A 26,934-nucleotide genomic window follows, 5' to 3' on the forward strand; every position below is an offset into this window, starting at 1 on the left:
TATGACACAGTTACGTATAGGGGCCACCCTTCAACCATTTGTGTGTGGTTGTGTTCTTTACATTTTTCTCCAACTCACTTGAGCATCAAAGAGCAAAGCTTCACTCCCTTTCTAGCCACATGGCTGGCTTCACTATGAGTTATGACAACTTTAGTCAATGTTTTTTGTTTATAGATTGACAAACTACCACAGTTCCCAAAACAATAACGTTTTGCAAGCGCCATGATGAAACAAACCAAGAATTATCAAAAGGCTGCCAGACGATGTCAGACCTATTAGCTTTGTCAATGCCAGTTGAATGTGTATATCTATGTACCTATACTATGCTTTGCACACTGTGTAGTGGTGGAATAAGAAGTTAATATCTGTTCAATATGCCTAAAAACACACTGAAAATGAGTAGGAAGGTGCTCTAAACAAAATCTTGATTGAATAGAGTCTATCATAAAAATCATTTCTTGCCTTTGGAATACAGTGTGTGCATACATGTCAATCAAAAACAGAAAGGAGACACAGAAAGAGTGAGGAGCGAAGGAGAGAGGGAGAAAATGGATGGACAGGAAGAGTTTGCACGAAGAGACGATAAGAGAGAGGTGCAAAGGAGAGTGGAGAATGGGTGGATGGATGGAGACAGAGAGCTTTAAGAGGAAGGGACCAAAGCTGATTTGGCATTTTTGCCAGGGCTGCTTTTCTTTCCTGACTCCAGCCCTGACCTATTGAGTTCAAAGGAAAACACCACAACAGAAATACTAAAGTGAATGCATTGCCGAAGATTGAACAGTGAATTAAGGCCCTGATTTATACGTTTTGACGCACACCTGCACTAACGCAGGTTTGCGTCAAAAAGTATAGCTCTGGCAGGACGCCAGCCGGGCACCATATTAATAGAATGGTACAATCCGGTGTAAAGGGTGGGCTAGCATCAGAAAAATTGACGTTAGCCGGGTGGGGGTGGCAATATGGGAGATGGCTGTTTAGCACCAATAATGACGTTAGGCTGGATAGAGTAAAAAAAGATGACTCTAACCAGATTAGCGTCATTTAATGGCGCTAAACCTGCCATGGCACATGACTCCTCATTTAGAAAAGGCAGGAGTCATGCCACCACCCCAATGGCCAGCACAGGTGACAAAGGTCCCCTGGGTATGGCCATTGAACCCTGTTCCATGTATGGGGCCTCATATCAGGGCCCCCTATGGCATTAGAAACAAAATGTAAATACTTACCTTTACTTACCTGTCCTTACCTGGGATGGGGTCCCCCATCCTCTGCTGTCCCTATGGAGTGGGTGTGGGGCCTGGGAGGGCACCTGTGGACTCATTACATGGTGTTCGACCATGGAAATGAGCCTGCAGGCCCCATAATGCCTGCCCTGACCCAGACATTAAATAATGGCGCTAAGCAAACTTAGCGCCATTATTTAGGCCCACCTCCCTCCCGTGCCAATTTTTGCATGGGAGGATAAATAAGGCCCAAGGGCCGTAGAGTCATTTTTTGCCCAGGAACGCCTACTGCAGGCAAAAAATGACTTTAACTCCAATATTTTGACGCTAGTCGGGTCTAGCGTCAAAATATAAATATGGAGTTAGGTTTGCGCTGAAATAGCATAAAATAAAATGACGCTATTTCAGTGCAAAAAAGAGTATAACTATGCCCCTAAGTGGGCACGTAAGAATAGCCTGGAGGAGGGCTGGCAGCTGTGAGGCAGATTACATTGAATAGTTTGGAGTGCTTGTGTAATTTTGGAGTGCTTGTGAAATGGATTTACTTGATGATTATTATAGATGTACCAAATCTTAAACGGTCTGTGAGGTAAGGAGGAAGAGCGAGGCTGTGATAGAAGCCCCTCATTTCAACAGGTATGAAACACCTAAGTTTGTATAAAATATTATCAGGTTTTTGCGATGTTTGTTTGTGGTAAATGTAATTTACGCTGTGATATCCATTACCTTCTATATCAAAGTAATACAATGTGTAATATAAAACTAAATGGTCGTGTTCATTAACCATGTTTCAAATTCCTGCTCTTGTATTACCTATATTACATATTCTTCATTGTTGTCTTTGCAGTGCAGTGCGCAGTTAGCAAACCAGCCTATTTTGCTGAACAACTGTTTCTTTCAATGAAGGTACTGTATGTCCATACATTTATGTACATTTTTCTTACTCTACATGTTAGCTTTAAGGAAATGGAAACAAATGCATTAAAACACTTTCAAATGCTGCTTTAAATGCCTACATTTTTGCTCCTTGCTTGAACAATATCCAATGGTCTGTGAGCAACACAATTATTTTAAATCAGACAGTACTTTATTTGAGTATGATACTTCTGGACAAAATCAGCTGCCAAGGTGGAGATCTTATTTGTAGGGGTGTGCGGGAAGCTCCTCTCTGCTGGCAGAGCTAACAGATTTTTTGGAACTCCGTGCTCCACTTGAGCGTGGAGTTCATCCAAAAACTCTGCTAGCCCCACCAGCGGAGTAGAGCTCACCCGGTGCGCACTACTGCCCAGTTATGAGCTACACAGCACACGCGCAGACAGTCTGTGTAGCCCATAACTGGGCCGCAGTGTGCACTAGAGCACGGGAGCAGTGAGCAGAGGTCAGAGGTAGGCAGAAAGCCTGGCCGCTGCAGACTCGGAGAACAGCATTGAGACGAGGACCCCTGGAAGACCCAGGTAAGTCCTCGTCCCTTTTTTTAATTGTTTGTGCACACTGGTGCACAAACAAGGACTGAAATCGCAGCTTTTGCTGCCTACAGCCCTGGCCTGGATTCAGGCCAGGGCCGTAAGCAGCGAAAGCTGCTGTTTCAGGCTTCTTGTGCACCGGCCTGTCCTGTGTGCAGTGGTGCACAAGAGGCCTGCCAGCTTTCGCTTGCAGGACCACAGGCAATGAAAGAAACTGCTGTTTCAGACCTCTTGTGCACCGGCCTGTTCTGTGTGCAGTGCACACGGGGCAGGCCAGTGCACAAGAGACCTGGCAGCTTCCGCTGCCTTAGGCCATGCAAGGCCATAGAGAGAAAAAGAAAGCTGCCATTTCAGGCTTCTTGTGCACTGGCCTGTGTGCTGTGCACACAGGGCAGGCTTGTGCCCAAGAAGACTGGCAGCTTTTGATGCCTACGGCTCTGGCCTGAATTCAGGCCAGGGCCGTAGGCAGTGAAAAAAAGCTGCTGTTTCGGGCCTCTTGTGCACCGGTCTGCCCCGTGTGCACTGCACACAGGATAGGCCGGTGCACAATAGGCCTGAAACAGCACATTTCACTGTCTACAGCACTCTCCTGAATGTACCCTATCTCAGAAGCAATGAGCAGTGTGGGGCCTGGCTAACTATGCCCGACCCAGCTTTGTGCTTCAGAGAACGGGTGCATTCAGGACTCCCCGGGTCAGGGAACTTCGTGGAGGGGAACTCTGTGAACTCCACCAAGGCCTAGTTCTTTGTCAAAAGGAACCCTAGTTTAATAAAACAATTATTAGTCATGTTTAGCAGAGCTCTGCAAGAAAATAATTACATGAGAGCTTCTTTGGCTTTGAGGTGTTGGCGGATGAAAACTTCATAGAATGGGCTGTTTTTATGAGATAACGTGACTAGACTGTTTTGAACCTGATTCGTTGGTCTATACCTTTTAGCTGCACCATGTTTATGGATGTGAAGAAGAGCCCATTGGGAAAGGTGCAGTGAGCATCACGATTTTTATTATTTTGTTGATGTGCTTTGTAAATTATCTGTGATGTAGTTTTGGAAGACATTGTCTACAGGGAGTGCAGAATTATTAGGCAAGTTGTATTTTTGAGGATTAATTTTATTATTGAACAACAACCATGTTCTCAATGAACCCAAAAAACTCATTAATATCAAAACTGAATATTTTTGGAAGTAGTTTTTAGTTTGTTTTTAGTTTTAGCTATGTTAGGGGGATATCTGTGTGTGCAGGTGACTATCACTGTGCATAATTATTAGGCAACTTAACAAAAAAAAATATATACCCATTTCAATTATTTATCATTACCAGTGAAACCAATATAACATCTCAACATTCACAAATATACATTTCTGACATTCAAAAACAAAACAAAAACAAATCAGTGACCAATATAGCCACCTTTCTTTGCAAGGACACTCAAAAGCCTGCCATCCATGGATTCTGTCAGTGTTTTGATCTGTTCACCATCAACATTGCGTGCAGCAGCAACCACAGCCTCCCAGACACTGTTCAGAGAGGTGTACTGTTTTCCCTCCTTGTAAATCTCACATTTGATGATGGACCACAGGTTCTCAATGGGGTTCAGATCAGGTGAACAAGGAGGCCATGTCATTAGATTTCCTTCTTTTATACCCTTTCTTGCCAGCCACGCTGTGGAGTACTTGGACGCATGTGATGGAGCATTGTCCTGCATGAAAATCATGTTTTTCTTGAAGGTTGCAGACTTCTTCCTGTACCACTGCTTGAAGAAGGTGTCTTCCAGGAACTGGCAGTAGGACTGGGAGTTGAGCTTGACTCCATCCTCAACCCGAAAAGGCCCCACAAGCTCATCTTTGATGATACCAGCCCAAACCAGTACTCCACCTCCACCTTGCTGGCGTCTGAGTCGGACTGGAGCTCTCTGCCCTTTACCAATCCAGCCACGGGCCCATCCATCTGGCCCATCAAGACTCACTCTCATTTCATCAGTCCATAAAACCTTAGAAAAATCAGTCTTGAGATATTTCTTGGCCCAGTCTTGACGTTTCAGCTTGTGTGTCTTGTTCAGTGGTGGTCGTCTTTCAGCCTTTCTTACCTTGGCCATGTCTCTGAGTATTGTACACCTTGTGCTTTTGGGCACTCCAGTGATGTTGCAGCTCTGAAATATGGCCAAACTGGTGGCAAGTGGCATCGTGGCAGCTGCACGCTTGACTTTTCTCAGTTCATGGGCAGTTATTTTGCGCCTTGGTTTTTCCACACGCTTCTTGCGACCCTGTTGACTATTTTGAATGAAACGCTTGATTGTTCGATGATCACGCTTCAGAAGCTTTGCAATTTTAACAGTGCTGCATCCCTCTGCAAGATATCTCACTATTTTTGACTTTTCTGAGCCTGTCAAGTCCTTCTTTTGACCCATTTTGCCAAAGGAAAGGAAGTTGCCTAATAATTATGCACACCTGATATAGGGTGTTGATGTCATTAGACCACACCCCTTCTCATTACAGAGATGCACATCACCTAATATGCTTAATTGGTAGTAGGCTTTCGAGCCTATACAGCTTGGAGTAAGACAACATGCATAAAGAGGATGATGTGGTCAAAATACTCATTTGCCTAATAATTCTGCACTCCCTGTATATTTCACGGTTTGAGGAGTACAGTTTTTTCTTGTTGTGCTGGCAGACACAAATAAGAACAGGTCACCCAGAGTCATTTCTAGTACTATAAAGATGTTGACATTGGTACTGAGGCAATTAAATGACCAAGGACTCGCTGAAGTGTTAACTTGATGTTGGTTATGCATTTATAATGGTGGAAAACTAGTTCTATTATAGAATAAAGCATTTAGGCATGTAGTAGTTCCAATTGATATGGCAAGTAGTCTGGTTTCTACTTCACAGTTTTGGATTTGCTCATTGGTAATGTGTACGTAGATGTGAGTGATAACAGAGACAGCATGGTAAAGGTCGTTGCAGTGCCTGATGGTTTTAGAAGACCTATTTTGAGCTGCCGTGATCAGAGGCATGGTGTCCATGCTATGCAATAGAAGGAAGAGTATACATTTCCTGCAATATCAGAGAGCCTATGATATGGATTGTGGGATTCAGAATATAAAATATTATGCAGCTGCCCAATATTGGCATTGGCTAGTGATTTATTTATTATCAATTTCAAATGCATGATGCTAAATTTATTGATGGAATCCTATAGGATGGGCTCAGACAGTTGCAGGAAGAGAACACTTTCATTGCAGTTGCAAAATGCTGTTTTAATTTTCAGGGAACTGGATGCATTTGTCTGGTTAGTGGTAAGCTTCTAGATCGTGATGCACTGCTTCATGTATTCCTGAAAATTATGAATAAATGGTTAACATTATCAAAGAAAACATTTCTCAGTTGCTCTTCAGTGCTTTGTCTTAACACCAGTTGTGGCTGGCGACCTCAGCATGTTGGCGGGGCATAGGGGAGGCCAAACAAATGAAAATATATTAAAAAAATAAAATAATTACTTACTTCTTCGCTGCGCTGCTCCTGTGTCCTGCTGTCGCACTCCAGGCACATGCTCCCAGCCTGCCCTGCACCAATCATGATGCTGCTCAGAGAAGCATCATGATTGGGTGGAGCGCCGCGGCTGGGTGCTCCAGCGCAGACTGGGAGCCGTTTCAGGCTCTCTCCAACTCAAAAAGAACAGATGATGGATGGAATGCTGAACAATGTAAACATTTGCCCCAGTTACAAAGATCTGGGTTTAATCCATCGTTTTTTTGCTCACCACACCACCCCAGTTTGGACTCAGCCATATGCATATCAGACTTGACCCTGTTCCTCATGGGAACAGTCCAGCCTACCACAGTGCGGGTTGGAGAGAGCCCTTGTGCGCATGTATGGTTGGCCAGTTAAGACGGCCGGCCAAACATACATGCGCACTGTGGGGAGTGATTCGTGCACCCCTCCTCCATGGTCGTCACCCCCATGGCCCGCCCCTTTAGAAACAAAACGACATTAAACAGTGTTTATTGTCGAACAGGGTTTATTGTCGTTTTGTTTCTAAAGATTGCAGCTCCTGCTGCAGCTGGAGGGGGAGGCAAAGCTCCTCCGCCCTAAAGAAGGAGCTGCCCCTGCTTAACACTACTCCTTGTGTGAAGGGTATTGTCTCTTCGTCAGAGTAGGTTCACAATGCCTGTCAACTGTTTTCATGCATCAGCTTCCAAAACACAAACTCACCCCCTATGAAAATATTCCATTTAGCAGACTGATGCCCTCAAACAGTGTAGCAATTGAATATAAAAGAAATGAACAAGAAAGAAGTCAAGAAAATTGAATGCTGGTTAGACATTGTCAGCTAAAATTGGATGCACATCTTGTCAAAGTAGCACGGTTTCCTTATAGAACCATAATGATGCAATCCATCAATGTACCAAAACGTTTGGGATAGACTTGGTGAGCAATATTCTTTTTTTGTTTTTAAGGTGTGACACTTAATGAATGCCCAGCTATTCCATATAAATTGTCTCAATTTTTAAAACATACCTCAGATGCACACAACTTTATGACATAAAATGTTCCTAATCTTGCCACTTTACAAACGTTTGCACAAGCATATTTGTAGTGACTGTTTCACCATTGTACCATCACTAATGACTCTCCACAACAATGTATGCATTTGTCATGGTCACATCTTTAAAAGACTAAAGCAGATTAGATAAAGCACAAAAATGATCTGTTAATATCTGCACTAGAAACGTTATGGAGTTAAATGAAAGAATTGAAATATATTTATAGCCGAAAAAGGATTGATAGAAGAAATATGAAACAGATATTTATAATATTTGATAGTTTCAGGAATACATTATTGGAGATACGCACATTTAGAAGAGGTGAACCCCCAGACAAGGGATCATCAAATAGGATGCGGACAACTGGTCAGAGGAGCTGCGGGCTGTGATGCAAAGTTCTCTGTCAGGGATTCATCTATCAGTGGCGATTCCGAGGAGCTGTGTGGCTGTGATGTGAGGTTCTGCATTGAGGTGCAGTGCTCAGTGGCAGTTCCGAGGAGTGGCAGGGTCTTGAGACATGAATGTGTCTCACTGCGGCAGTTCCGATACAAGGCTGCGAGGCAACGCCCCTTGCTGCATTAGTTCTGTCAAAGCGACCACAGCTCACTAGCAGAGCAACTAGAGGTCTGCTTCCAAGGGTCCAGAACTGTGGTGGCATCACTTGAGACCAGAACTCAAAGCAGGCAAAGTCCATGTGCTGGGGTTAAGGTGGATGGAGCCTTTTCTGTCCAATGGGCTCTGGTCAGGAGGCCAACTAACTAGCCGTTGGAGTCACTCTGGTGGTCCTGGGTTCAAGATTGATGTAGAATTCTCCTTAGGCAGCAGGGCAGCAGAGTAGCAGTCCTTCTTGTAGAATAGCATATCAGTCCTTTTGAGACTTCCACATGTCTGGAGGTGTACTGAAGAGTTGGGTCCAATTTTTATACCTGGTGCACACTTTGATGTAGGAACAGCTTCTAGAGGTTTTCACCATCAGTGGTACTTTGAATTTCCTGCCTCCCTGCGATGGCCCCAGCTTTTCTGGGGACACAAAAGACTAGTGTCAAATCCTTTTTGAGTGTAGTCCGTGGAGCCTTTGTGAGGTGCAAGTGTGAAAGGTGACGCTCCTCCCACTCTACAAGTCAGAGATGGCCCATCCCGTGAACACCTATTCCTCCTTTGTATCACTGTCTGGAAGCAAAACACAAAGATCAACTTCCAGATACACCTAGACATTTGAACCAGGGTACAGGCTGCAAGCACCCAAATGGATGGAATAAGAAAATGGCAAATTTCTAAAAGTTTTTTTTTCAGAATTGTGACTTAAAATCTGGCTTTACTATTAAAGAGGGTTTTAAATTCTTTGTACACCAAACTTGACCTGTCCACCTGCTCCCAACTGAAACATCATTTGGGAGAGGTAGGCCTTGCAATAGTGAAAACGGGTGTAACTTACATGTAATAAAAAGTAAGGTTTAGGCCTGGTAAAAGGTTGTTTTGGCCAGGACAAAATGGCAGTTTATAACTGCACACACAGACTGCAATGGCAGGTCTGAGACATGTTTACAAGGCTAGTAAGTGGGCGGCACAATAAGTGCTACAGGCCCACTAGTAGCATTTAATTTACAGGCCCTGGGAACGTGTAGTACCACATTACCAGGGTCCTATAAGTAAATTAAATATGCCAATTGGGTACAAGCAATTCACCATGTTTAATGCAGTGCAAAACCTAGGTCAGCAAAAATAGGGGACCGGAAAGCAAAAAGTATTTTAAAGGAAGGTGCAGCACAGGCACTGGTGCAAAGGATAGCCAAAGAATGACTAATAACTTTTCTAAATATTGGTTGCCAATGGTTTATAGGCTGGTGCACTGCCTAAACATTGATAAGCATGAGCTGTAGTCGGCCAAAGGAATTCAGATGCATGCATGGTCATACCAAGGTCTCAGATCCTGAGACAATACAATACACAATTAGTTAATTTTCGGTAATTCACTTCCCATGTTATAATTATATATTATCAGTACTAAAAAAGGACAAGCATTTCGTTTTCTTCTCTCTTGATTTAGGTGGGCCTAGATGCAACGTTGTTCATGGCATATGCACTAAAAGGGAACTATATTAACATAAAATATTTCCACATAAACATGAACATAACATTTTTAAATCGACTAAATTGATAAGCTTCAAAACGACCTCTTTTGTGTTAGTGAAATTCTAATTTAGTCGATTTAAAAATGTTATGTTCATGTGGAAATATTTTATGTTAATATAGTTCCCTTTTAGTGCATATGCCATGAACAACGTTGCATCTAGGCCCACCTAAATCAAGAAAGAAGAAAACGAAATGCTTGTCCTTTTTTAGTACTGCTACTTTCAAGTAGGAATATTATTGGATTGGAAAAGTAGCTTGAAGTAAAGCACTACAGTGTTTTCTAAAGTTAACTTAGTTGTTAATAGTTAATAAAAATGAGTTACAATTTCAACAGGGTTCTGGAACTCGTGACAAGAAATTGATAAGAATTATGGTTTCCCGTTGTGGTGTTGACATGAATGAGATCAAAGCGCATTACAAGCGGATGTATGGCAAAACACTCCGGCAGGCTATCCTGGTAAGTTTTTTATGACTTAATATTGTGTTCCTTTGTAATTTTGGATTTTCTCTTGTACATTCGTCTGGAGGGGAACTCCAGACGAATTGTGCTTTGTTTTTGTCACGGTTATCAAAAAGAAGATTGAGTAAGTCTGACCAGTTACTTCTGTACTGACCAGTAACTCCTGAATGAAGCTAAAAAGGCAGTAAATTAGTCCTCTCCGTAGAACTTGGTAGAGGGAGGCTGTACCCTCTCCCCCACAAGATCTCACAAATGGCCTCTGTGCTGCCAATTTCAGGAGAAGGCAGAGGTGAGGATACCACACTTTGCGTGACTGGGTAACCCCCTCAGTTCCCCCCGTTCGCTTTATGTCAGAATAACGTGGCAGCACGTGTTGCCGAATTCTAAAATGGACTTGTGGTGAGCGAGAGTAATTTTTGGTTGGTGGTAGCCTCTTTTATTTCACTTCCAGAGACTCACGGGACTGATTTGTACTTAGAGACAAATGCCTTCCACACACTGGGCCACCAAAGAAATCCTAAAAAGCAACTTCACAAACCTCAGAAATCGGTGACATTAAAAAAAAATGAAATTCCGGAAAACAATCTTTTAAAAACTGGATAAACCTCTATTTGGTGAAAGAATTCGTCCAAATAAAAGTGTTAATCCGTGTTAATTAGTGAGCATAAATGTTTCATCACTGGCAGGTGCAATTCTTTAAAAAATCACAATCATTTTAGTTTCATTAAGTACAAAGTTGGGGATTTGATGGAACTGGACAAGTGTTTTTCAACCAGAATGGAGCAAAATCATAACATAGACTACAATTTGCGAACCTCTGCTCTACATCTTGGTAGCTGAATGTGCTATTAAATGTAATTGTGTGTTTTTTCCATGGAGTGTTCTCGAGCCTAAAAATATTCGAATATTTGATCCATTGTAGTTTAATCTTAAGAGGAAAATTATGTATATCCTAAAACAGCTTTTTACCCTGCTTTCTGTTCTGTGCCAAGATTTTGGTGATCCCCGGGAGATTGAGATAGACCCCAGGAACCCATAGGCATTCATTATAGAGCTTGCACGTCCCACAACGCTTTCTCTCTGATCATACGAGGAGGATGCCTCAAGGTGCTCCTTTCGTCTCATTACCTGAACAATTTACCCCTTTTACAAAAACTCTCACAAGGTGAAAGGGTGATTGAAACAACTTCTCTCTATATTTTATCATTTTGCGAAATACACATCAACGTGGCATCGTTTAACTACTAAAGTTATGCTACATACATTACACAGAAGAAGCAGCACGTTTTCGGTTTTGGCGCATGAAAACTTTATATGCGGAACAGTATAGTATAGCTGTAGTTTGTATACATCAAGAATAAACACACTCTTTGACCAACATCACAGTGTGATAGGAAATACAAATGTTATCAGGAGAATGTAGGAATATAGATTACAGGTCTCAAGTTATAGAGAACTATTAAGACATCTAACATGGGCTGCGACTCTTCTGATTTAATCTTACTTTTTTCCAATTATTGGCATTAGTGTAATTCTGTTATAGATACATCTAAAATAATTATAATAATTGGATTTATCAGCAAAACGCACCCTTGTCAAGTTGAAATAGCTGATGAAGATATTTCTAAACACAAGTCTGCTGTTGCAAACCAAATTATATTTACAATCCAAAGAAGGCCATAATATCATTTGCTGCTTTTAAACGTTGAGGTTCCTCTATACCTGAATTTCCCAACTCACTTCCCAGTTTACTGAGCTAGCAGAGTGGCTTTCTCTCAAAGGCAAATCACGCATGAACCAGGACGTTTCTTGCAAAATTGATTTAAATAGCTCACATAAATAACTTACGCAAATAAAGCAGTTTGCTGAATCTGCCGTTATGAACAATCCTCAATGTGGAATTTATTCTAGGGCGATGCTCGTCTGGCATGTGATGGATCATTACATTACATTATCACAGCATTCTACATTGATTTAAACAAGTCAAGGTATAGTGCCCCTGTTACATAAAGATAGAAATTTAATTCAGGAGAAACCACTCACCCTTATCTAATGGAAAATTACCTTTCTTTTAAACTATACCTTTTGGTTTCCCAACCCAAATAAAGGATGTATATTTTCCATTCACAGTTTTAAAATACAATGGATGTGAAATGATAGGGAGAGATTGAGATAAAAACAAGCATTAGTGCAAGATGGCCATTTGCCATATCTATTCTAAACACCTGATGCAGGCGATACATGCGGACAGTTGATCATCACCGTTCTTTAATGCTCTTTTAATTATAATCATACTGGTGCTGTTTAATAAGAATATACCTCTTAGGTGTGACACTGTTATTACCTGGCAGTTCCTTTGGGGTAGACTGATGGTACGCATCGATTTATATTTCTATCTTCTATACATTTATTCCCTCTCCCAATATTTCAGGAAAGCCATTGATAGCTTTGACCTTAAGTTTAAGAAAGGCAGTAGTTCTGACAATGACCAAGGTACCATCCATGTGCAGCCATACCTTGAACAAGCTCTTATAGCTAGACTGTGTCCTCTATCTGCTAGTGTCTGTAGGTACACTGGGTGAGTGTTATAATATAAGTGGCTACAAGCAGTAGCTACGAGGAATTACCTCTATTGTCCATTACCTCAAACCAGTTACTTTTACAACACTATTTACTTGCCATTCCTGTGTGTAACATTTGTTAAATAAACTGAAACAGATAGGTTTCTTCAACTGGCTCAAATCATTTCTCAGGGGTAGGCAACAGAGAGTCACCCTCCCTCATTCACCTACGAGATCAGGGGTTTCAGGTGTGATATTATCAAGAGATCAATATTCTCAATTTTTCTGTTAATTTGTGTGTATGGCCTCTCATGGGGGAGTTATGCCTCCATCTGTCATAAGCCCAGTTGTAAAATACACGCTGATGTCACAAAGAATATCTTCAGGTTGTCCAAAGCCTCTCCAACTGATGTTAGCAGGAGAGAGCCTGACTCCTAGATCAACTGTTTATCACACAATGGTAGATGGGAACCAACTTTCTTAAGCACAATCCAGTCAAACCTGAGCACCTCCCTAACAACCCTGATGTTTCCATTTGGAACAAACTGGTCTGGATGTGGCCATGGACTCCCTGCTTTTGCCAGCAAATTAGTCGATAATCTGGGAATTTATTTTGATAGTAATAGTAATTGAGCATTCTAGAAGGGAGCATATCACCCTTATACTATGTTATATACGCTGGCTGGCCATTGAAAGCAGGGTCTATTTCTAGGACATGGTTAACACACTCAAAGCTGTCTCTCTGGACACACCTGAGATTCTTTATGTCACATTTAAGTAGCAGGCTCCTAGATGACCTTTACATTCAACAAATCAAGGTCTAATCTGTGTCCCCCACTAGTGTTTTCCTTGTAGAAACCCATGTGCATTCATGTACAAATTTCACTTGCACATACATCAGCCGTGCCTTGTATGAAACAAAAAAGTTGTAACTCTTCAAAATGAATAGGTTATATATCTACACATGGGGAGATTTCAAAATTGTAATCAATTTGCGATCATGGAAAATTACACAAATTTCTCACAACGTTTGTGATACATTATCTAGTTGACTGTTGGGCGCAGCACTGTTTTCCGGCAGCAATGATGCACAGAATATGATAAAAGCAATGCTACTAATAGTGCTAGACATTGGGAGATGAATCAACATCTACTGTGTAAGGTAATATGGGGAAACGATCTGCTTTCTTTTTCCTGTGAATGTACATGTATTTATTTAAACTGGATCATTGTTTGGCACTAATCTCATTCACAGACTTCAAGGTGCTACACGTTCTAAGTCAGATACATCATTTTAATAAAGCGCAGAGGAAAAAGAGGAAGATAACCAATAAAACTGGCCTCATTTGTACTGGCTGAGGAATGGTTTGAGCACGTTTTATGTCCTTCCTGAGTGAAAGAAATGTTCTACTCTGCTTGAACAACTTGAGCTATAGTATTTAACGATCCTGTGTTTTGCGTCCACCAACAAATACAATTGTGTTTTTCTTGTTTGTTCAGCAACTCTAACTCAGTTTGTCTTTGAACATTCACAGGATGAAACCAAAGGAGATTATGAAACAATTCTTGTGACCTTGTGCGGAAGTGATTAGACAGCTTTGTTCCTGTTACTGCAACTCTAATTTCTTCAAAGAACAAGTTGTGTGTTTGTTTCAGCTATCAACAAATAAAAAAGTGTAATAAGTATCAAATAGTTCCTTGATTGCTTGTATTTGGATACAACCTTTAAAAATCTGAACATTGTGTTATTTAATTTGCAAATGCTTGCTCTTTGCAGCGTGTGTGATTAAACCAGTTAAAAGTTGTTAAAGAAATGACAAGTCTCTGCTAATTATAAAATTGAAGCTGAATACCCTTCTGCGAAAAATTGGGTTATTGGTTGAGGAGGGTGAAACCTTACTCAAAAAACAGCTACAACCCTTGTCAAGATGAACCTCAAAAATCACTAAATTAACCAGAGCTTAACCCTCTGGTAGTTTGGCACAAAAGCAGTTGGGCTTAATTTACAGGCAATGTGTAAAGTATTTATGCAGCACTAAACAAGAAATAAAGTGAGAGCACACCACAAGAAAAATCCCTCACTGATTTAGAAAAAGAGAGTAATTTGTAATACATCATTTTACACCAAAATGACAGAAATCCAATCAGTAGAACTGGAGTTACATTTTTTAAAACTTTTAAGTGACAAATAACACATAAATGATCAAAGTGCAAACCGCGGACTTCTAGTCATGCGAGAACGGGACAAAGATAAAGGTCATGGCCTACCACAATGGAGTGCAGTTCGGATACATGATGTGAATTGGACCTGATCTCCACTTACCTTTAGAGTTAGAATAATACGTTCAGCAGGGCAAGACAGCTGGCGGTGTCCTAGTGGGGAGGTGTCCTCGTAGGAGAACTGGTGGAAGAAGTTGTGATTTCTATGTTTGGCTTTAGGACCTGAGTTAGAGTTCAGCTGATGGGCAACTCCATCACAAATGTGATGGATGTTTTGTCTGCTGTATTACAAGACCTGTTGGATACATATAATGCATGTGTACATGGATACAAGTGCCATTGGCTATATACAATGCAAGTGTAATACTCTGGACAGGATACCCGTCAAGTTTGTGGCAGAGTAACCCATCTGCTAAGCTCTAAATAAGGCCATTAGTCTTTTTAATGGAAGTTGAAACGCTGCAGTGGTACAAAGCTGCAGAAGGTAGCCAACAAGTGTTCCACAAGGCCGGATACTCCTTCTGCAAGGAGGTGTTGAACAGGAGTTGCTACTAGCTGGCTCAAAGTCAGGCAAACCGGCGATGCACCTTGAGGGAATTGGCAAGCAGGTAGGTCCTGGAGTCCTCTCTATTCTCATATCACTTTAGGCAGAACGTTCTCCAAGTACTAAATTTGGATTTGCTCTATTTGGGCACCTTTAGCACTACTTCCAATGGTCCAAGACTGGAGGGCCACCACTAGGAGAGTTAAGACTCACTCAAGCTGGGATCAGAAGTGGGTTCAAGCTGGTCAGAGCCTTTTCTGTCTCTGAGGTTCTGTTCAGGAGGCTAGCCAACTAGCCTGTGGAATCACTCATGATGTCTTGGGTTCAAGCAGGAATGCAGGTCTCATGCAGAAGGGCAGTCCCCTGAGGACACAGTGTAGGGTTCTGGCAGCAGGGCAGACCTTCCTAGTACAGCAGGGCAGTAATCTATAGTACACAGTGGGCCACAGGCAGCAGTGCAGTCCTCTGGGGGCCCTTCCCTAGTTCTAGAAGTGAACTGAAGAGTGGGTCTGGGAGTCCTAATTTTATATCTGGTGGCAGCTTTGAAGTGGAAGAAACTCTTGTAGTTTTCCCCCCACCGATGTGCCTGGAATTTAAAGCCTCCCTGCCCTAGTCCCTGGATGTCTGGAGCCTCACAAGTCTAGTAGTTCTTCGAGTGTAAGCCGAGGCAGCATCTTTGAAGTGCAAGTCAAGCTGTGCACAGCTCTGCCCCCTCATCCTGCTAGAGTGGCCCATGCTGTCAACACCTAGTCCTTCTATTGTGTGGCTGTCAGGGAGGAATACACACTTGCCAACTGCCAATTACACTTAGGGGGTGATTCTAACCCTGGCGGTCGGTGATAAAGCGGCAGCCAACCCGCCAACAGGCCGGCGGTCCAAAAAATGGAATTCTGACCCTGGCGGGAACCGCCAACACAGCCCGCCACTTTAACACTCCGACCGCCACGGCGGTAGAGACAAACAGGTTGGCGGTCACCGCCAACAGACAGGCGGGACTAAATGTACCGCCCACCCTATCACAACTCACCAATCCGCCACCTTTTCCGGGGCGGGAGCCCCGCCGATAAAAACACGGCGGAAACAGACTACGAACGGGAAAACGCTCACCTCTACGCACTCCACGAGGACGGAGGACAGCATGGAACCCGAATTAAACATCCTACCTGCTCTCGTCTACCTGCTCATCTACCACGAGTACGAACGCCGGCGCAGACGACAACGGTGAGTACTGCACCTACGACACAGGGGAGGGGGGAGGAGGAAAGGTTACGGCACACACATATGCGACCCCCACCCCCCCAAACTATGTACACACCAATGCAGAGCAACAAGTCACAGTGACACCACCCAAACCCCCCGGAAAAATGCAAAGACATCATTAAATAGAGAAACAAAATTTATGTAAAAAATAGCCTCTGATAAGTCATGGTCAAATAGCAATAAAAATAATAAAAAAGAAAATAAATATTTTGTGCAATCGATAAACCGAGGCAATTAGTCCTGCACATTTAACGAAATTCCAAGTGTCCGTGGGCCAAAGTGTATCAACACAAGGGCAAAGCCCACACAGGAGACCTGAGTCCGTTGGAGAGAACACTGCTGGGGCATCTGATGATAAAACTACAGGCACCTCAGGGGGAAGGGAAGGGGGGGCACCACAGCCACATGAGTCCACGACGCCAGAACCACGAAGGGGCCACCATGCCCACTGTGCCATCCTGGGGAGTGCAAAGCCACAGTCTCTCAAGTCTCTACAGTGGGTGGTTTGCCCACTGTGCCATCCTGGGGAGTGCAAAGCCACAGTCTCTCAATGTCCCTACAGTGGGTGGGTTGCCCACTGTTCCATCCTGGGGAGTGCAAAGCCACAGTCTCTCAATGTCCCTACAGTGGGTGGGTTGCCCACTGTGCCATCCTGGGGAGTGCAAAGCCACGGTCTCTCAATGTCCCTACAGTGGGTGGGTTGCCCACTGTGCCATCCTGGGGAGTGCAAAGCCACGGTCTCTCAATGTCCCTACAGTGGGTGGTTTGCCCACTGTGCCATCCTGGGGAGTGCAAAGCCACGGTCTCTCAATGTCCCTACAGTGGGTGGTTTGCCCACTGTGCCACCCTGGGGAGTGCAAAGCCACAGTCTCTCAATGTCCCTACAGTGGGTGGGTTGCCCACTGTGCCACCCTGGGGAGTGCAAAGCCACAGTCTCTCAATGTCTCTACAGTGGGTGGGTTGCCCACTGTGCCACCCTGGGGAGTGCAAAGCCACAGTCCATCAGGTGGATTACAGAGACCACTGGTCATGGAGGAGGCATGGTGGGCACAGTGAACCGTGAACAGTAGCTCGACACAGAACCGGCACTGTCATTGTGCGAGCTGTGCTTGAGACGGCGGGGCCCAGCGGAGCAGTGCTTGAGACGGTGGGGCCCAGCAGAGCGGTGCTTGAGACGGCGGGGCCCAGCGGAGCGGTGTTTGACAGGAAGGGCCCAGCGGAGCGGTGCTTGAGACGGCGGGGCCCAGCGGAGCGGTGTTTGACAGGAAGGGCCCAGCGGAGCGGTGCTTGACAGGAAGTGCCCAGCGGAGCGGTGCTTGAGACGGCGGGGCCCAGCTGAGCGGTGCTTGAGACGGCGGGGCCCAGCAGAGCGGTGCTTGAGACGGCGGGGCCCAGCGGAGTGGTGTTTGACAGGAAGGGCCCAGCGGAGCGGTGCTTGACAGGAAGGGCCCAGCGGAGCGGTGCTTGAGACGGCGGGGCCCAGCGGAGCGGTGCTTGAGACGGCGGGGCCCAGCAGAGCGGTGCTTGAGATGGCCGGGCCCAGCGGAGCGGTGTTTGACAGGAAGGGCCCAGCGGAGCGGTGCTTGAGATGGCGGGGCCCAGCGGAGCGGTGTTTGACAGGAAGGGCCCAGCGGAGCGGTGCTTGACAGGAAGGGCCCAGCTGAGCGGTGCTTGAGACGGCGGGGCCCAGCGGAGCGGTGCTTGACAGGAAGGGCCCAGCGGAGCGGTGTTTGAGACGGAGGGGCCCAGCGGAGCGGTGTTTGAGACGGCGGGGCCCAGCGGAGCGGTGCTTGACAGGAAGGGCCCAGCGGAGCGGTGCTTGACAGGAAGGGCCCAGCGGAGCGGTGCTTGACAGGAAGGGCCCAGCGGAGCGGTGCTTGAGACGGCGGGGCCCAGCGGAGCGGTGCTTGAGACGGCGGGGCCCAGCAGAGCGGTGCTTGAGACGGCGGGGCCCAGCGGAGCGGTGTTTGACAGGAAGGGCCCAGCGGAGCGGTGTTTGACAGGAAGGGCCCAGCGGAGCGGTGCTTGACAGGAAGGGCCCAGTAGAGCGGTGCTTGAGACGGCGGGGCCCAGCGGAGCGGTGCTTGAGACGGCGGGGCCCAGCAGAGCGGTGCTTGAGACAGCGGGGCCCAGCGGGGCCCAGCGGAGCGGTGTTTGACAGGAAGGGCCCAGCGGAGCGGTGCTTGAGACGGCGGGGCCCAGCAGAGCGGTGTTTGACAGGAAGGGCCCAGCGGAGCGGTGCTTGACAGGAAGGGCCCAGCGGGGCGGTGCTTGAGACGGCGGGGCCCAGCAGAGCGGTGCTTGACAGGAAGGGCCCAGCGGAGCGGGGCTTGAGACGGCGGGCCCTGTTCAGCGGTGCTCTTCTGCACGGCGGGGCCCTGTTCAGCGGTGCTCTTCTGCACGGCGGGGCCCTGTTCAGCAGTGCTCTTCTGCACGGCGGGGCCCTGTTCAGCCGTGCTCTTCTGCACGGCGGGGCCCTGTTCAGCGGTGCTCTTCTGCACGGCGGGGCCCTGTTCAGCGGTGCTTGTCCAGTAATTCAAGGGAGCCAGACCTGGCCTGGACTCCCTGCTCAGTCTCCCTCCGACCGTGCAGTTGCTGGACCCTTCAGTGACGGATTCCTGGGCCCTTGGGTGTCCTCCCTTACACCCGGGATGGGCTTGTGGGGCCCTCCTGCTCCGCGCTCCTGCTGGCTGACTTCTCCACCCTGCTGCCCTTTCGCTCCTTAGATGAGGCTCTCTGGCCCTTGCCTCCCCTGGATGTTGTGGCAGGTGAAGTGGCCGAACTTTGGTCCTTGGGAGCAGCCGTGTCAGTCTTCTCACGGCGGCCACTTGAGTTTCCGGGTCCTCTTGCCAGGGGGGGGCTGGCTGTCCCCTTGCTGCTGACAGATGTGTCACTGCTGCCAAAGGGTGGACTCCAGAACCCATGCACTACAGTGACACCTGAAGCTGGGCTGGTGGTGGCTGAGGTGCTCTTGGGACTCTTAGCAGATGGAGGGGGTGGGTCAGGGGAGGGAAAGAGGTTAAGATTGGAGAGGTAAACTTTTTTAGGACCAAGGTAAAGGGTGGGAGTAGTGGTGATGGGAGTGGAGGAAGAGGATGTGGTTGTAGGAGAGTCAGGTGTGCTGTCTTTGGGTGCAGGTGATTGTGACGTAGGCTGTCGTGAGGTGGATGGCTGTTGGGTGGGTGGCTGCCTGCGTTTGTGTGTCTTGGAAGAGGGGGTGACAGACACAGTGGGAGAGGACACAGGGGACGTGTAAATGGCAGTGGGGGTGGTGACTGCACGTGTGCGGACTGTACTGGAGGGTGTGGTGAAGCACTGGCTGATGGTGGTGTGCATGCAGGTGTGAGTGGAGACGTCACAGGGAGGGAGGAGGGAGACGAGGAGGAGGGGGACACAGAGGTGGTAGTGACTGTTGGCATGTCTGCATCTGGGTGTTGCTTGGGTGACTGTTTGTGGGATCTGTGGTGCTTGTGTCTGGATGAGCTGCCCTTGGGTGTTGAGGTGTGTGCAGGCTGGTCTGATGGTGTGGATGGGATAGGCTGAGGAACAGGAGACAGAGACAGGGTGGAGGCAGTTAGAAGAGGGAGGCTGGAAACAGGGACAATGACTGCCGTCAGTGCTGAGGCCAGAGCATTGAACGATCGTTGATGGGCAGCCTGACCCGAATGAATGCCCTCCAGGTAGGCATTGCTCCGATGCACCTCCCTTTCTACCCCCTGGATGGCATTCAAAAGGGTAGTCTGCCCAACAATGATGGTCTGAAGGAGGTCAATGACCTCCTCACTGAGGGCAGCAGGGGTAACAGGGGCAGGGCCTGAGGTGCCTGGGGCGAAGGAGATGCCCGCCTTCTTGGGCGAGCGGGCACGGAGCGAAGGCTGAGGGGCTGCTGGGAGGGCGGGGCTGGTGCGCTGGGTGGCGGCTGTACCTGTAGAGGCGGGGGCACGGATGTTGCCGCCACCGCTAGGGAGCTCCCATCCGAGGACGTGTCGGTGTCGCTGGTGTCACCACCGGTCCCCGTTGTGGTGCTCCCCTTGCCCTCCGTATCACTGGTGCCCTCGGTGTCTGTACCACGGCCCACCGGGGCCTTGTGAGTTGCAGCTCCCTCGTGCTCCGATGCCAATTTTCCTCCGCCTGATGATGCTAATGCACACATGCACAAGATGATTAAGAAAAAGGGTGGGGGGAGATAAAATAAAACAGGTTGAGTGCATGCAATGTCAACAAGGTTGGCGGAGAGGACAGACACAGGAGCCTCATGCACTACGCTGCGCAATCGGGGTATACTACTCAGTACTTGTGACCAGGCCTACAGGTCTATGCACAACAAATACAGACATGGATGATGCAGGACCATGGATAGCTGTACTTGGCACCCTACAGAGGTTGGGGGCGGGGCACTGGGCCATGCCTAAAGGAGAGGACTACACTACAGAGAGCGCCCTGGCCTAATGTCACCCACAACCCTCCTCCCCCACCCAGACGCCTCCACTGCGCATAAAGATAGCAGAATGTGCTGATACTCACCCCCTTGTGTCTGCTGTGATGCTCTCAAGCGCCCATCCAAATCAGGGTAGGCCACCGCCAGGATCCGGGACATCAGGGGGGTCAGGGTACGACTGGCACCCCTCCTAGGTTGGGAGGCCATCCCCAGCAGTGACTCTGCGGTTTTCCTGGTCCGCGGCGGATGTCCTCCCACCTCTTGCGGCAGTGGGTGCCCCGTCTGATGTGGACCCCCAGGGCCCGGACTTCCTTGGCGATGGCACGCCAAATGTCGACTTTCTGATGGGCGCTGACCTATTTGACATGTACAGGGTGGGAAAGGAAATATCATCATTTATCTGCATGTTAGATGTGATTGCCCCCCCCTCCCCAACTTTGCCATGTGGCACATGCTCTCATCTGTCGTGCGTTGCACTCCTCATTCGCTCCCCACCCCACCATCTTACATCCACCCCACTCAACACAGGCATAGCCCATTCAATGTGCACCCAGTGTACTTACTTGTTGGTCTGGAGGACCGTAGAGTAACGCATACTGGGGGAGGACCCCATCCACAAGTTTCTCCAACTCTTCAGACGTGAAGGCGGTTGCCCTTTCCCCAGTCGCAGCAGCCATTGTCTTTTCCAGACCGAGGTCACAGCAGCACTTGCAGTATAGTTCCTCTCCTGTGGATGATCAGGTCTCGAGTGATTAAGCAGATAGAAAATGGCGGTCACGCCCGCGGCGGTGCGTACCGCGGCGGTGCGTACCGCGACCGCCGGCGCACATCCTCATTGGCTCCTGAAACCCATAGGGTTCAATGTTAACCAATGCAGCTTCGTACAGCGGTCTTCGACCGCCTACCGCCACGGTGTGCCACGCCAGCGCATTGACCTCACATCCCATTGTCCCACTTCACAGGTCAGGCAGCCGCCATTTCAAGGGCCCACATGGCTTAATTTCAACTGCGTCACACAGGCCTAGGCCTTGCATTGCCACACATACATGCCTTTCAATACATAGATAACCGTGTGCTATGCAAGCTGTGGTGAACGTACCTGTGATTTGCTTGACTCCATACTCCATGTTGTCCTTCCTAGGCACCGTCCGCTGGGACTTGCGAGGAAAAGGAGGAATCCTCGCTTGTACCGACCGCTGGTGGACCTGTCGACAATGGAAGAACGCCATATCATACTACGTTACCGACTTGACAGAGCCACTATACATGAACTGTGTGCCCAGCTGGAGCCAGCCCTGATGTCCCCCATCCACCAACCCACAGGAATTCCCCCTCTAGTGCAGGTTCTGTCAGTCCTCCATTTTTTGGCAAGTGGCTCATTCCAGACAACAGTGGCCATGTCATCTGGAATGTCTCAGCCTATGTTTTCAAAGATTTTGTCCAGAGTGTTGTCTGCCCTGATGAAACACATGCGGAGCTACATTGTTTTCCCTGAGGAGGATGATTTGGCCACTGTGAAGGGTGATTTCTATGCCCTTGGACATATCCCCAACATCATTGGTGCCATTGATGGGACCCATGTGGCTTTAGTACCCCCAAAAGACGATGAGCAGGTGTACAGAAACAGGAAAAATTACCATTCTATGAATGTGCAGTTGGTCTGTTTGGCTGACCAGTACATCTCCCATGTAAATGCCAAGTTCCCTGGGTCAGTGCATGACGCGTATGTTATGCGTAATAGCAGCATCCCTTATGTGATGGAACAGCTACAGAGACAACGTGTGTGGCTAATTGGTGACTCTGGTTACCCCAACCTGTCCTGGCTACTGACCCCAGTAAGGAATCCCAGGACCAGGGCAGAGGAATGGTACAATGAGGCCCATGGGCGTACTAGGAGGATCATAGAAAGAACCTTCGCCTTCTGAAGGCCAGGTTTAGGTGCCTGCATATGACAGGTGGATCCTTAATGTACTCACCAAAGAAGGTGTGCCAGATCATCGTGGCCTGCTGTATGCTGCACAATCTAGCATTGCGACGCCAGGTGCCTTTCCTGCAGGAGGATGGTCCAGATGGTGGTGTAGTAGCAGCTGTGGTGCCTGTGGAGAGTGAAGAGGAGGAAGACGATGGGGACGACACAGACAACAGGGACACAGTTATACAACAGTATTTTCAGTAGCACACAGGTAGAATCACCCACGCCATTTAACATTTACTTAAAGCCTCCAGCATCTCTACTTTGTGTATTTCCCCACAGTTCTTTTTTACTGATTTTTGATTTTCCCTTCCCTTTTCAGTGCTGTATGACCCACTGCGTGACTTCTGCTTGGTTAGCCCATGGACTAAAGCTTATTGACATCGGTATGTTGTCATCACAAATTGACTGAACATAATTGAACAGTAATGTGTAATACAGTTGTAAAGAATACAGGCTGACTCCTGAATAATTTCAGTGCAATGAGTGATTTATTTTTAGTGCTAGATATTGGTACATGATATTAAAATGGTGATGGGTGATGGTGGAGTAATGTCCATGGCAGAGTCAAGTTCTCAGTTTCACAGGTGCATTGTCCATATGCCTGTGGAAGGATGGAGCAGGGGCAGTTCAAGGTTGGACAGGGTGACAATGTGGGACAGTGGGATGACATCAGGGGGTATCTTATGCTGGCGGGTGTCTTGGCATCCTACTCTGTCTTCCTGTGAGATCTCAGGTTCCGCTTGCGGGGTGGTTGTTCTTCAGCAGGAGGTGGGGTTCTGGTGGCCTGTCGTTGTGGTGGGGCCTCCTGTCCACTAGCGCCGGCGGAGGTGGTAGGCTGTTCCTGGTCCTGGCTAGTGACAGGGGCCCTTTGTGGTGCCACATGGTCCCGCAATGTGGTTTCTATCCGGTTGAGGGCCTGGACTATGGTCCCCATAGCGGTACTGATGTTCCTGAGTTCATTGCTGAACCCCATGTAGCGTTCCTCCTGCTGTGCCTGGATCTCCGTGAACCTGGCCAGTACAGTCGCCATCGTCTCCTGGGAGTGGTGGTATGCTCCCATGATGGTGGTGAGGGCCTCTTGGAGAGTGGGTTCCCTGGGCCTGTCCTCTCCCCCCTGTCGCACAGCAGCCCTCCCAGTTACCCTGTTTCCCCGGGCCTCTGTCCCCTGACGGTGTGCCCACTACCACTGCCCCCAGGTCCCTGTTGTTGTTGGGGTGTTGGGTCAGCCTGGGTGCCCTGTAGTGGCGGACACACCGCTGATTGACGCGTCCTGGAGACAGAGGCATGGGCCCGCTGGGTGGGAGCTGTGCTGATATTCCCAGAGGGGGTTGGGTCTGCTGTGGCCTGTGTCTGTGTGTGGGGAACCGACTGTCCAGAGGTCCCCGATGGTACGGGCTGGTCATCAGGTTCTAGGTCGACAGAGCTGCTGTCCTCACTGGGGGCCTGTTCTGGGGGTGGGATGGACAAATCTGTACCCTCCGTGGCGGTGTGTTGGCGTTCGGGCCCTGCAGGGGTAAAAGAGTATGGTTATTGCTTTTGTGTGTACCATGGCGTGCATTTTGTGAGTGCCCTTGTCCACCACTGATGGCATTCCCTTGTGGGAGGTGTTGTGAGGGTGGTTGGGGGGGGTGGATGGGTATGTGCAGTGGTCATGCATTGGTGATGGATGTCTATGGTTTGTGTTGGCATTCAGGGGTTGGTGTTGTTTAGGGTGGGTTGTGCTGGTGAGACATTGGCAGGGAGGATGTGTGCTGGGGGGTTGAGATTGGGGGTGTGGGTTGGCATGCTGGGGGGGGTGAAGTAGTTGAGAATCGACTTACCAGAGTCCATTCCTCCGGGTACTCCAGCGAGGCCATCAGAATGCAGGATGTTTACTACCTCTTGCTCCCATGCTGTGAATTGTGGTGGAGTGGGTGGGGGTCCGCCGCCAGTCTTCTGCACAGCGATGTTGTGTCTTGACACCATGGAACGCACCTTCCCCCGTAGGTCGTTCCATCGCTTTCGGATGTCGTCCCGATTTCTGGGATGCTGTCCCACAGCGTTGACCCTGTCTACGATCCTTTGCCATAGCTCTGCCTTTCTGGCTATTTTGGTGTGTTGCACCTGTGTGCAGAAGAGCTGGGGCTCTACCCTAATTATTTCCTCCACCATGACCCTGAGTTCTTGGTCCGAGAACCTGGGGTGTCTTTGGGGTGCCATGGGGTGGTGTGGATGAGGTGTGGGGTGGTGTTTGTGGTTATGTGCGTGGTGATGTGTGGTGATGTGTGCGTAGATGTGGTGTGGGTGATGGAGTTGGGTTCCTGTGTGTGTTGTGGTTTGTGTTCTCTGTGCTCTCTCTCAGTGTATTGCGCCTTCTCTCAGATATTTGTGGTCGTAGGGGTTTGTGGGTGATGTGGGTGTGTGTTTTATAGTTAATTGGGTGTGTGGGAGTGTTGTGTGTATGTGTATCAGGTGTGTGTATTTCAAATTGTCCAATGTGGCTGTGTTTTGTATGGGTTTGTGTATTTTGACCGCGGCGGTGTGTACCGCCAATAGAATACCGCGGTTAAAAGACCGCCTCGTGGATTCGTGGGTCAGAATGGCATGGGCGTGTTTGTGTTGGCGTGGCGGTGGAGGTTTGGTCATCTCCTGTTTATCGCTGCCCGCTGATGAGGCGGCCTTCCGTGGATGTCGGGTTTTTGGCGGTTTCACAGTTGGAGGTCAGAATGACCGTGGCGGTTTACCGCGGCGGTAGAATGGCGGACTTCTGACCGGCGATAAGGGCCTTTTACCGCTGAGGTCAGAATGACCCCCTTAGTCATGCAACCTATAAACAGGCTGCAGGCATCAAATGTTTAGATCATTAAAATGCCACCTTTTCAGACCCGTGACTCACAATATGACCTTACAATTAAAGAGGATTTTAAATTACAATTCCTTAAACACCAAACATGATATTCCAATCATCTCCCAAACAAACACTGTCACTTATTAAATGTAATAACTCTATTGCTTTTTATATAATGGTATACTGGAGACACAATAGGCCCAAGGAATGGTTATGTGAAAAGTATTGGTATTTTTACATACTTACTGCTTGTGACACAGTTTTCATTATGCTGTGAAATGAATGCACAAATAAATCATAGTGCAAACGGGGAATTTGGTAGGAATTGTAGAATATTTTCCTATTAATATTAATGAGGCTGGATGCTGATTGCAAATCCCATAGAAAATTAATAAATACAGAAGGTCTTCATTTTGTTTAGAGCGGCATCTTTCCTGAAAGAGAGAGGGACTGTATTAGCAAAAAGAGAATTTTGCTAATGGGTTTGAAGAGGAACATGAAATGATCCTCTCAACTTCAGTCTGCTCCCTACAATGCTGACAACCCACATGAATAAAGCGGAAGCTGCTCCTTGGTGACAGAAGCCAACTCCTGAGCAAATACAGTTTACTCTTGGCAGGCAGAGAGAACATAGTTGCCAGGTGAACATCCTCCAGTAACTGCTTTTTTCCTTTTAGCACTACTCTTTTGCCACATTGCCAAAGGACGCCACTGCTGCTATTGTAACACTGCAACCTGTTCTACAGGCCATTGCTGCTTTACATTCTGTAGCCTCTGAGACAGCATCTGAAAGACACTGTGTTGTCCTTCAGAAGCTAAATATTTTTCTCAGCCAGAATAATTTTCCCAATTAGAGTAGGAATGCAGTGCTCCTTGCTATGCTGTCCTATTAGCTTTCAATATAACAGTAGCAACCTGTGTCCCTATTTATGGTACATCTGAGCTGGTGTCTGGAATGGTGAGGGTTAATGAAGTAATAGGATGTTGGTGTGTGGTCTGGCGTATAATGTAGGAGAAAGAGACTGTTAGAGTAAGGATTGAGCCCTGACAGGATAAAACTACTGTTGCTGTAACCTAAGGGCCATAATTGAAATAAAGAACTTAACTCCTAACTGAATTGGTCCAGGCCCTCGCTGGCAACATATGCTTTTTCCTTTACCAGTCTTCTGGTGCAGATTTGCAGCCCAGTGGTGGTAGATTTGAGCGACGTTCTTGTATAAATGCCACAATTTTAACTGAAGTGTTAGCACCCAGATGATGGAGCGCTAGTTAACTTACCTCAA

The 26,934-nt window shown here is 47.4% G+C and overlaps 1 protein-coding gene across 1 annotated transcript in view; it reads left to right on the forward strand.

The window, feature by feature from the left end:
* LOC138287994 (annexin A1-like) overlaps positions 1-14,078 on the forward strand; it is a 191,856-nt gene extending 177,778 nt beyond the window's left edge. Inside the window, exons 11-13 of the mRNA XM_069229084.1 lie at positions 2,071-2,129; positions 9,701-9,823; positions 13,923-14,078. Coding sequence (XP_069085185.1) covers positions 2,071-2,129; positions 9,701-9,823; positions 13,923-13,979 — 239 coding nt within the window. The 3' untranslated portion in view covers positions 13,980-14,078. The remainder of the gene's footprint in view (positions 1-2,070; positions 2,130-9,700; positions 9,824-13,922) is intronic.
* Positions 14,079-26,934: the final 12,856 nt, after the last annotated feature.

Source organism: Pleurodeles waltl, chromosome 1_1, assembly GCF_031143425.1.
Source record: "Pleurodeles waltl isolate 20211129_DDA chromosome 1_1, aPleWal1.hap1.20221129, whole genome shotgun sequence".
NCBI classification, from domain to species: domain Eukaryota; kingdom Metazoa; phylum Chordata; class Amphibia; order Caudata; family Salamandridae; genus Pleurodeles; species Pleurodeles waltl.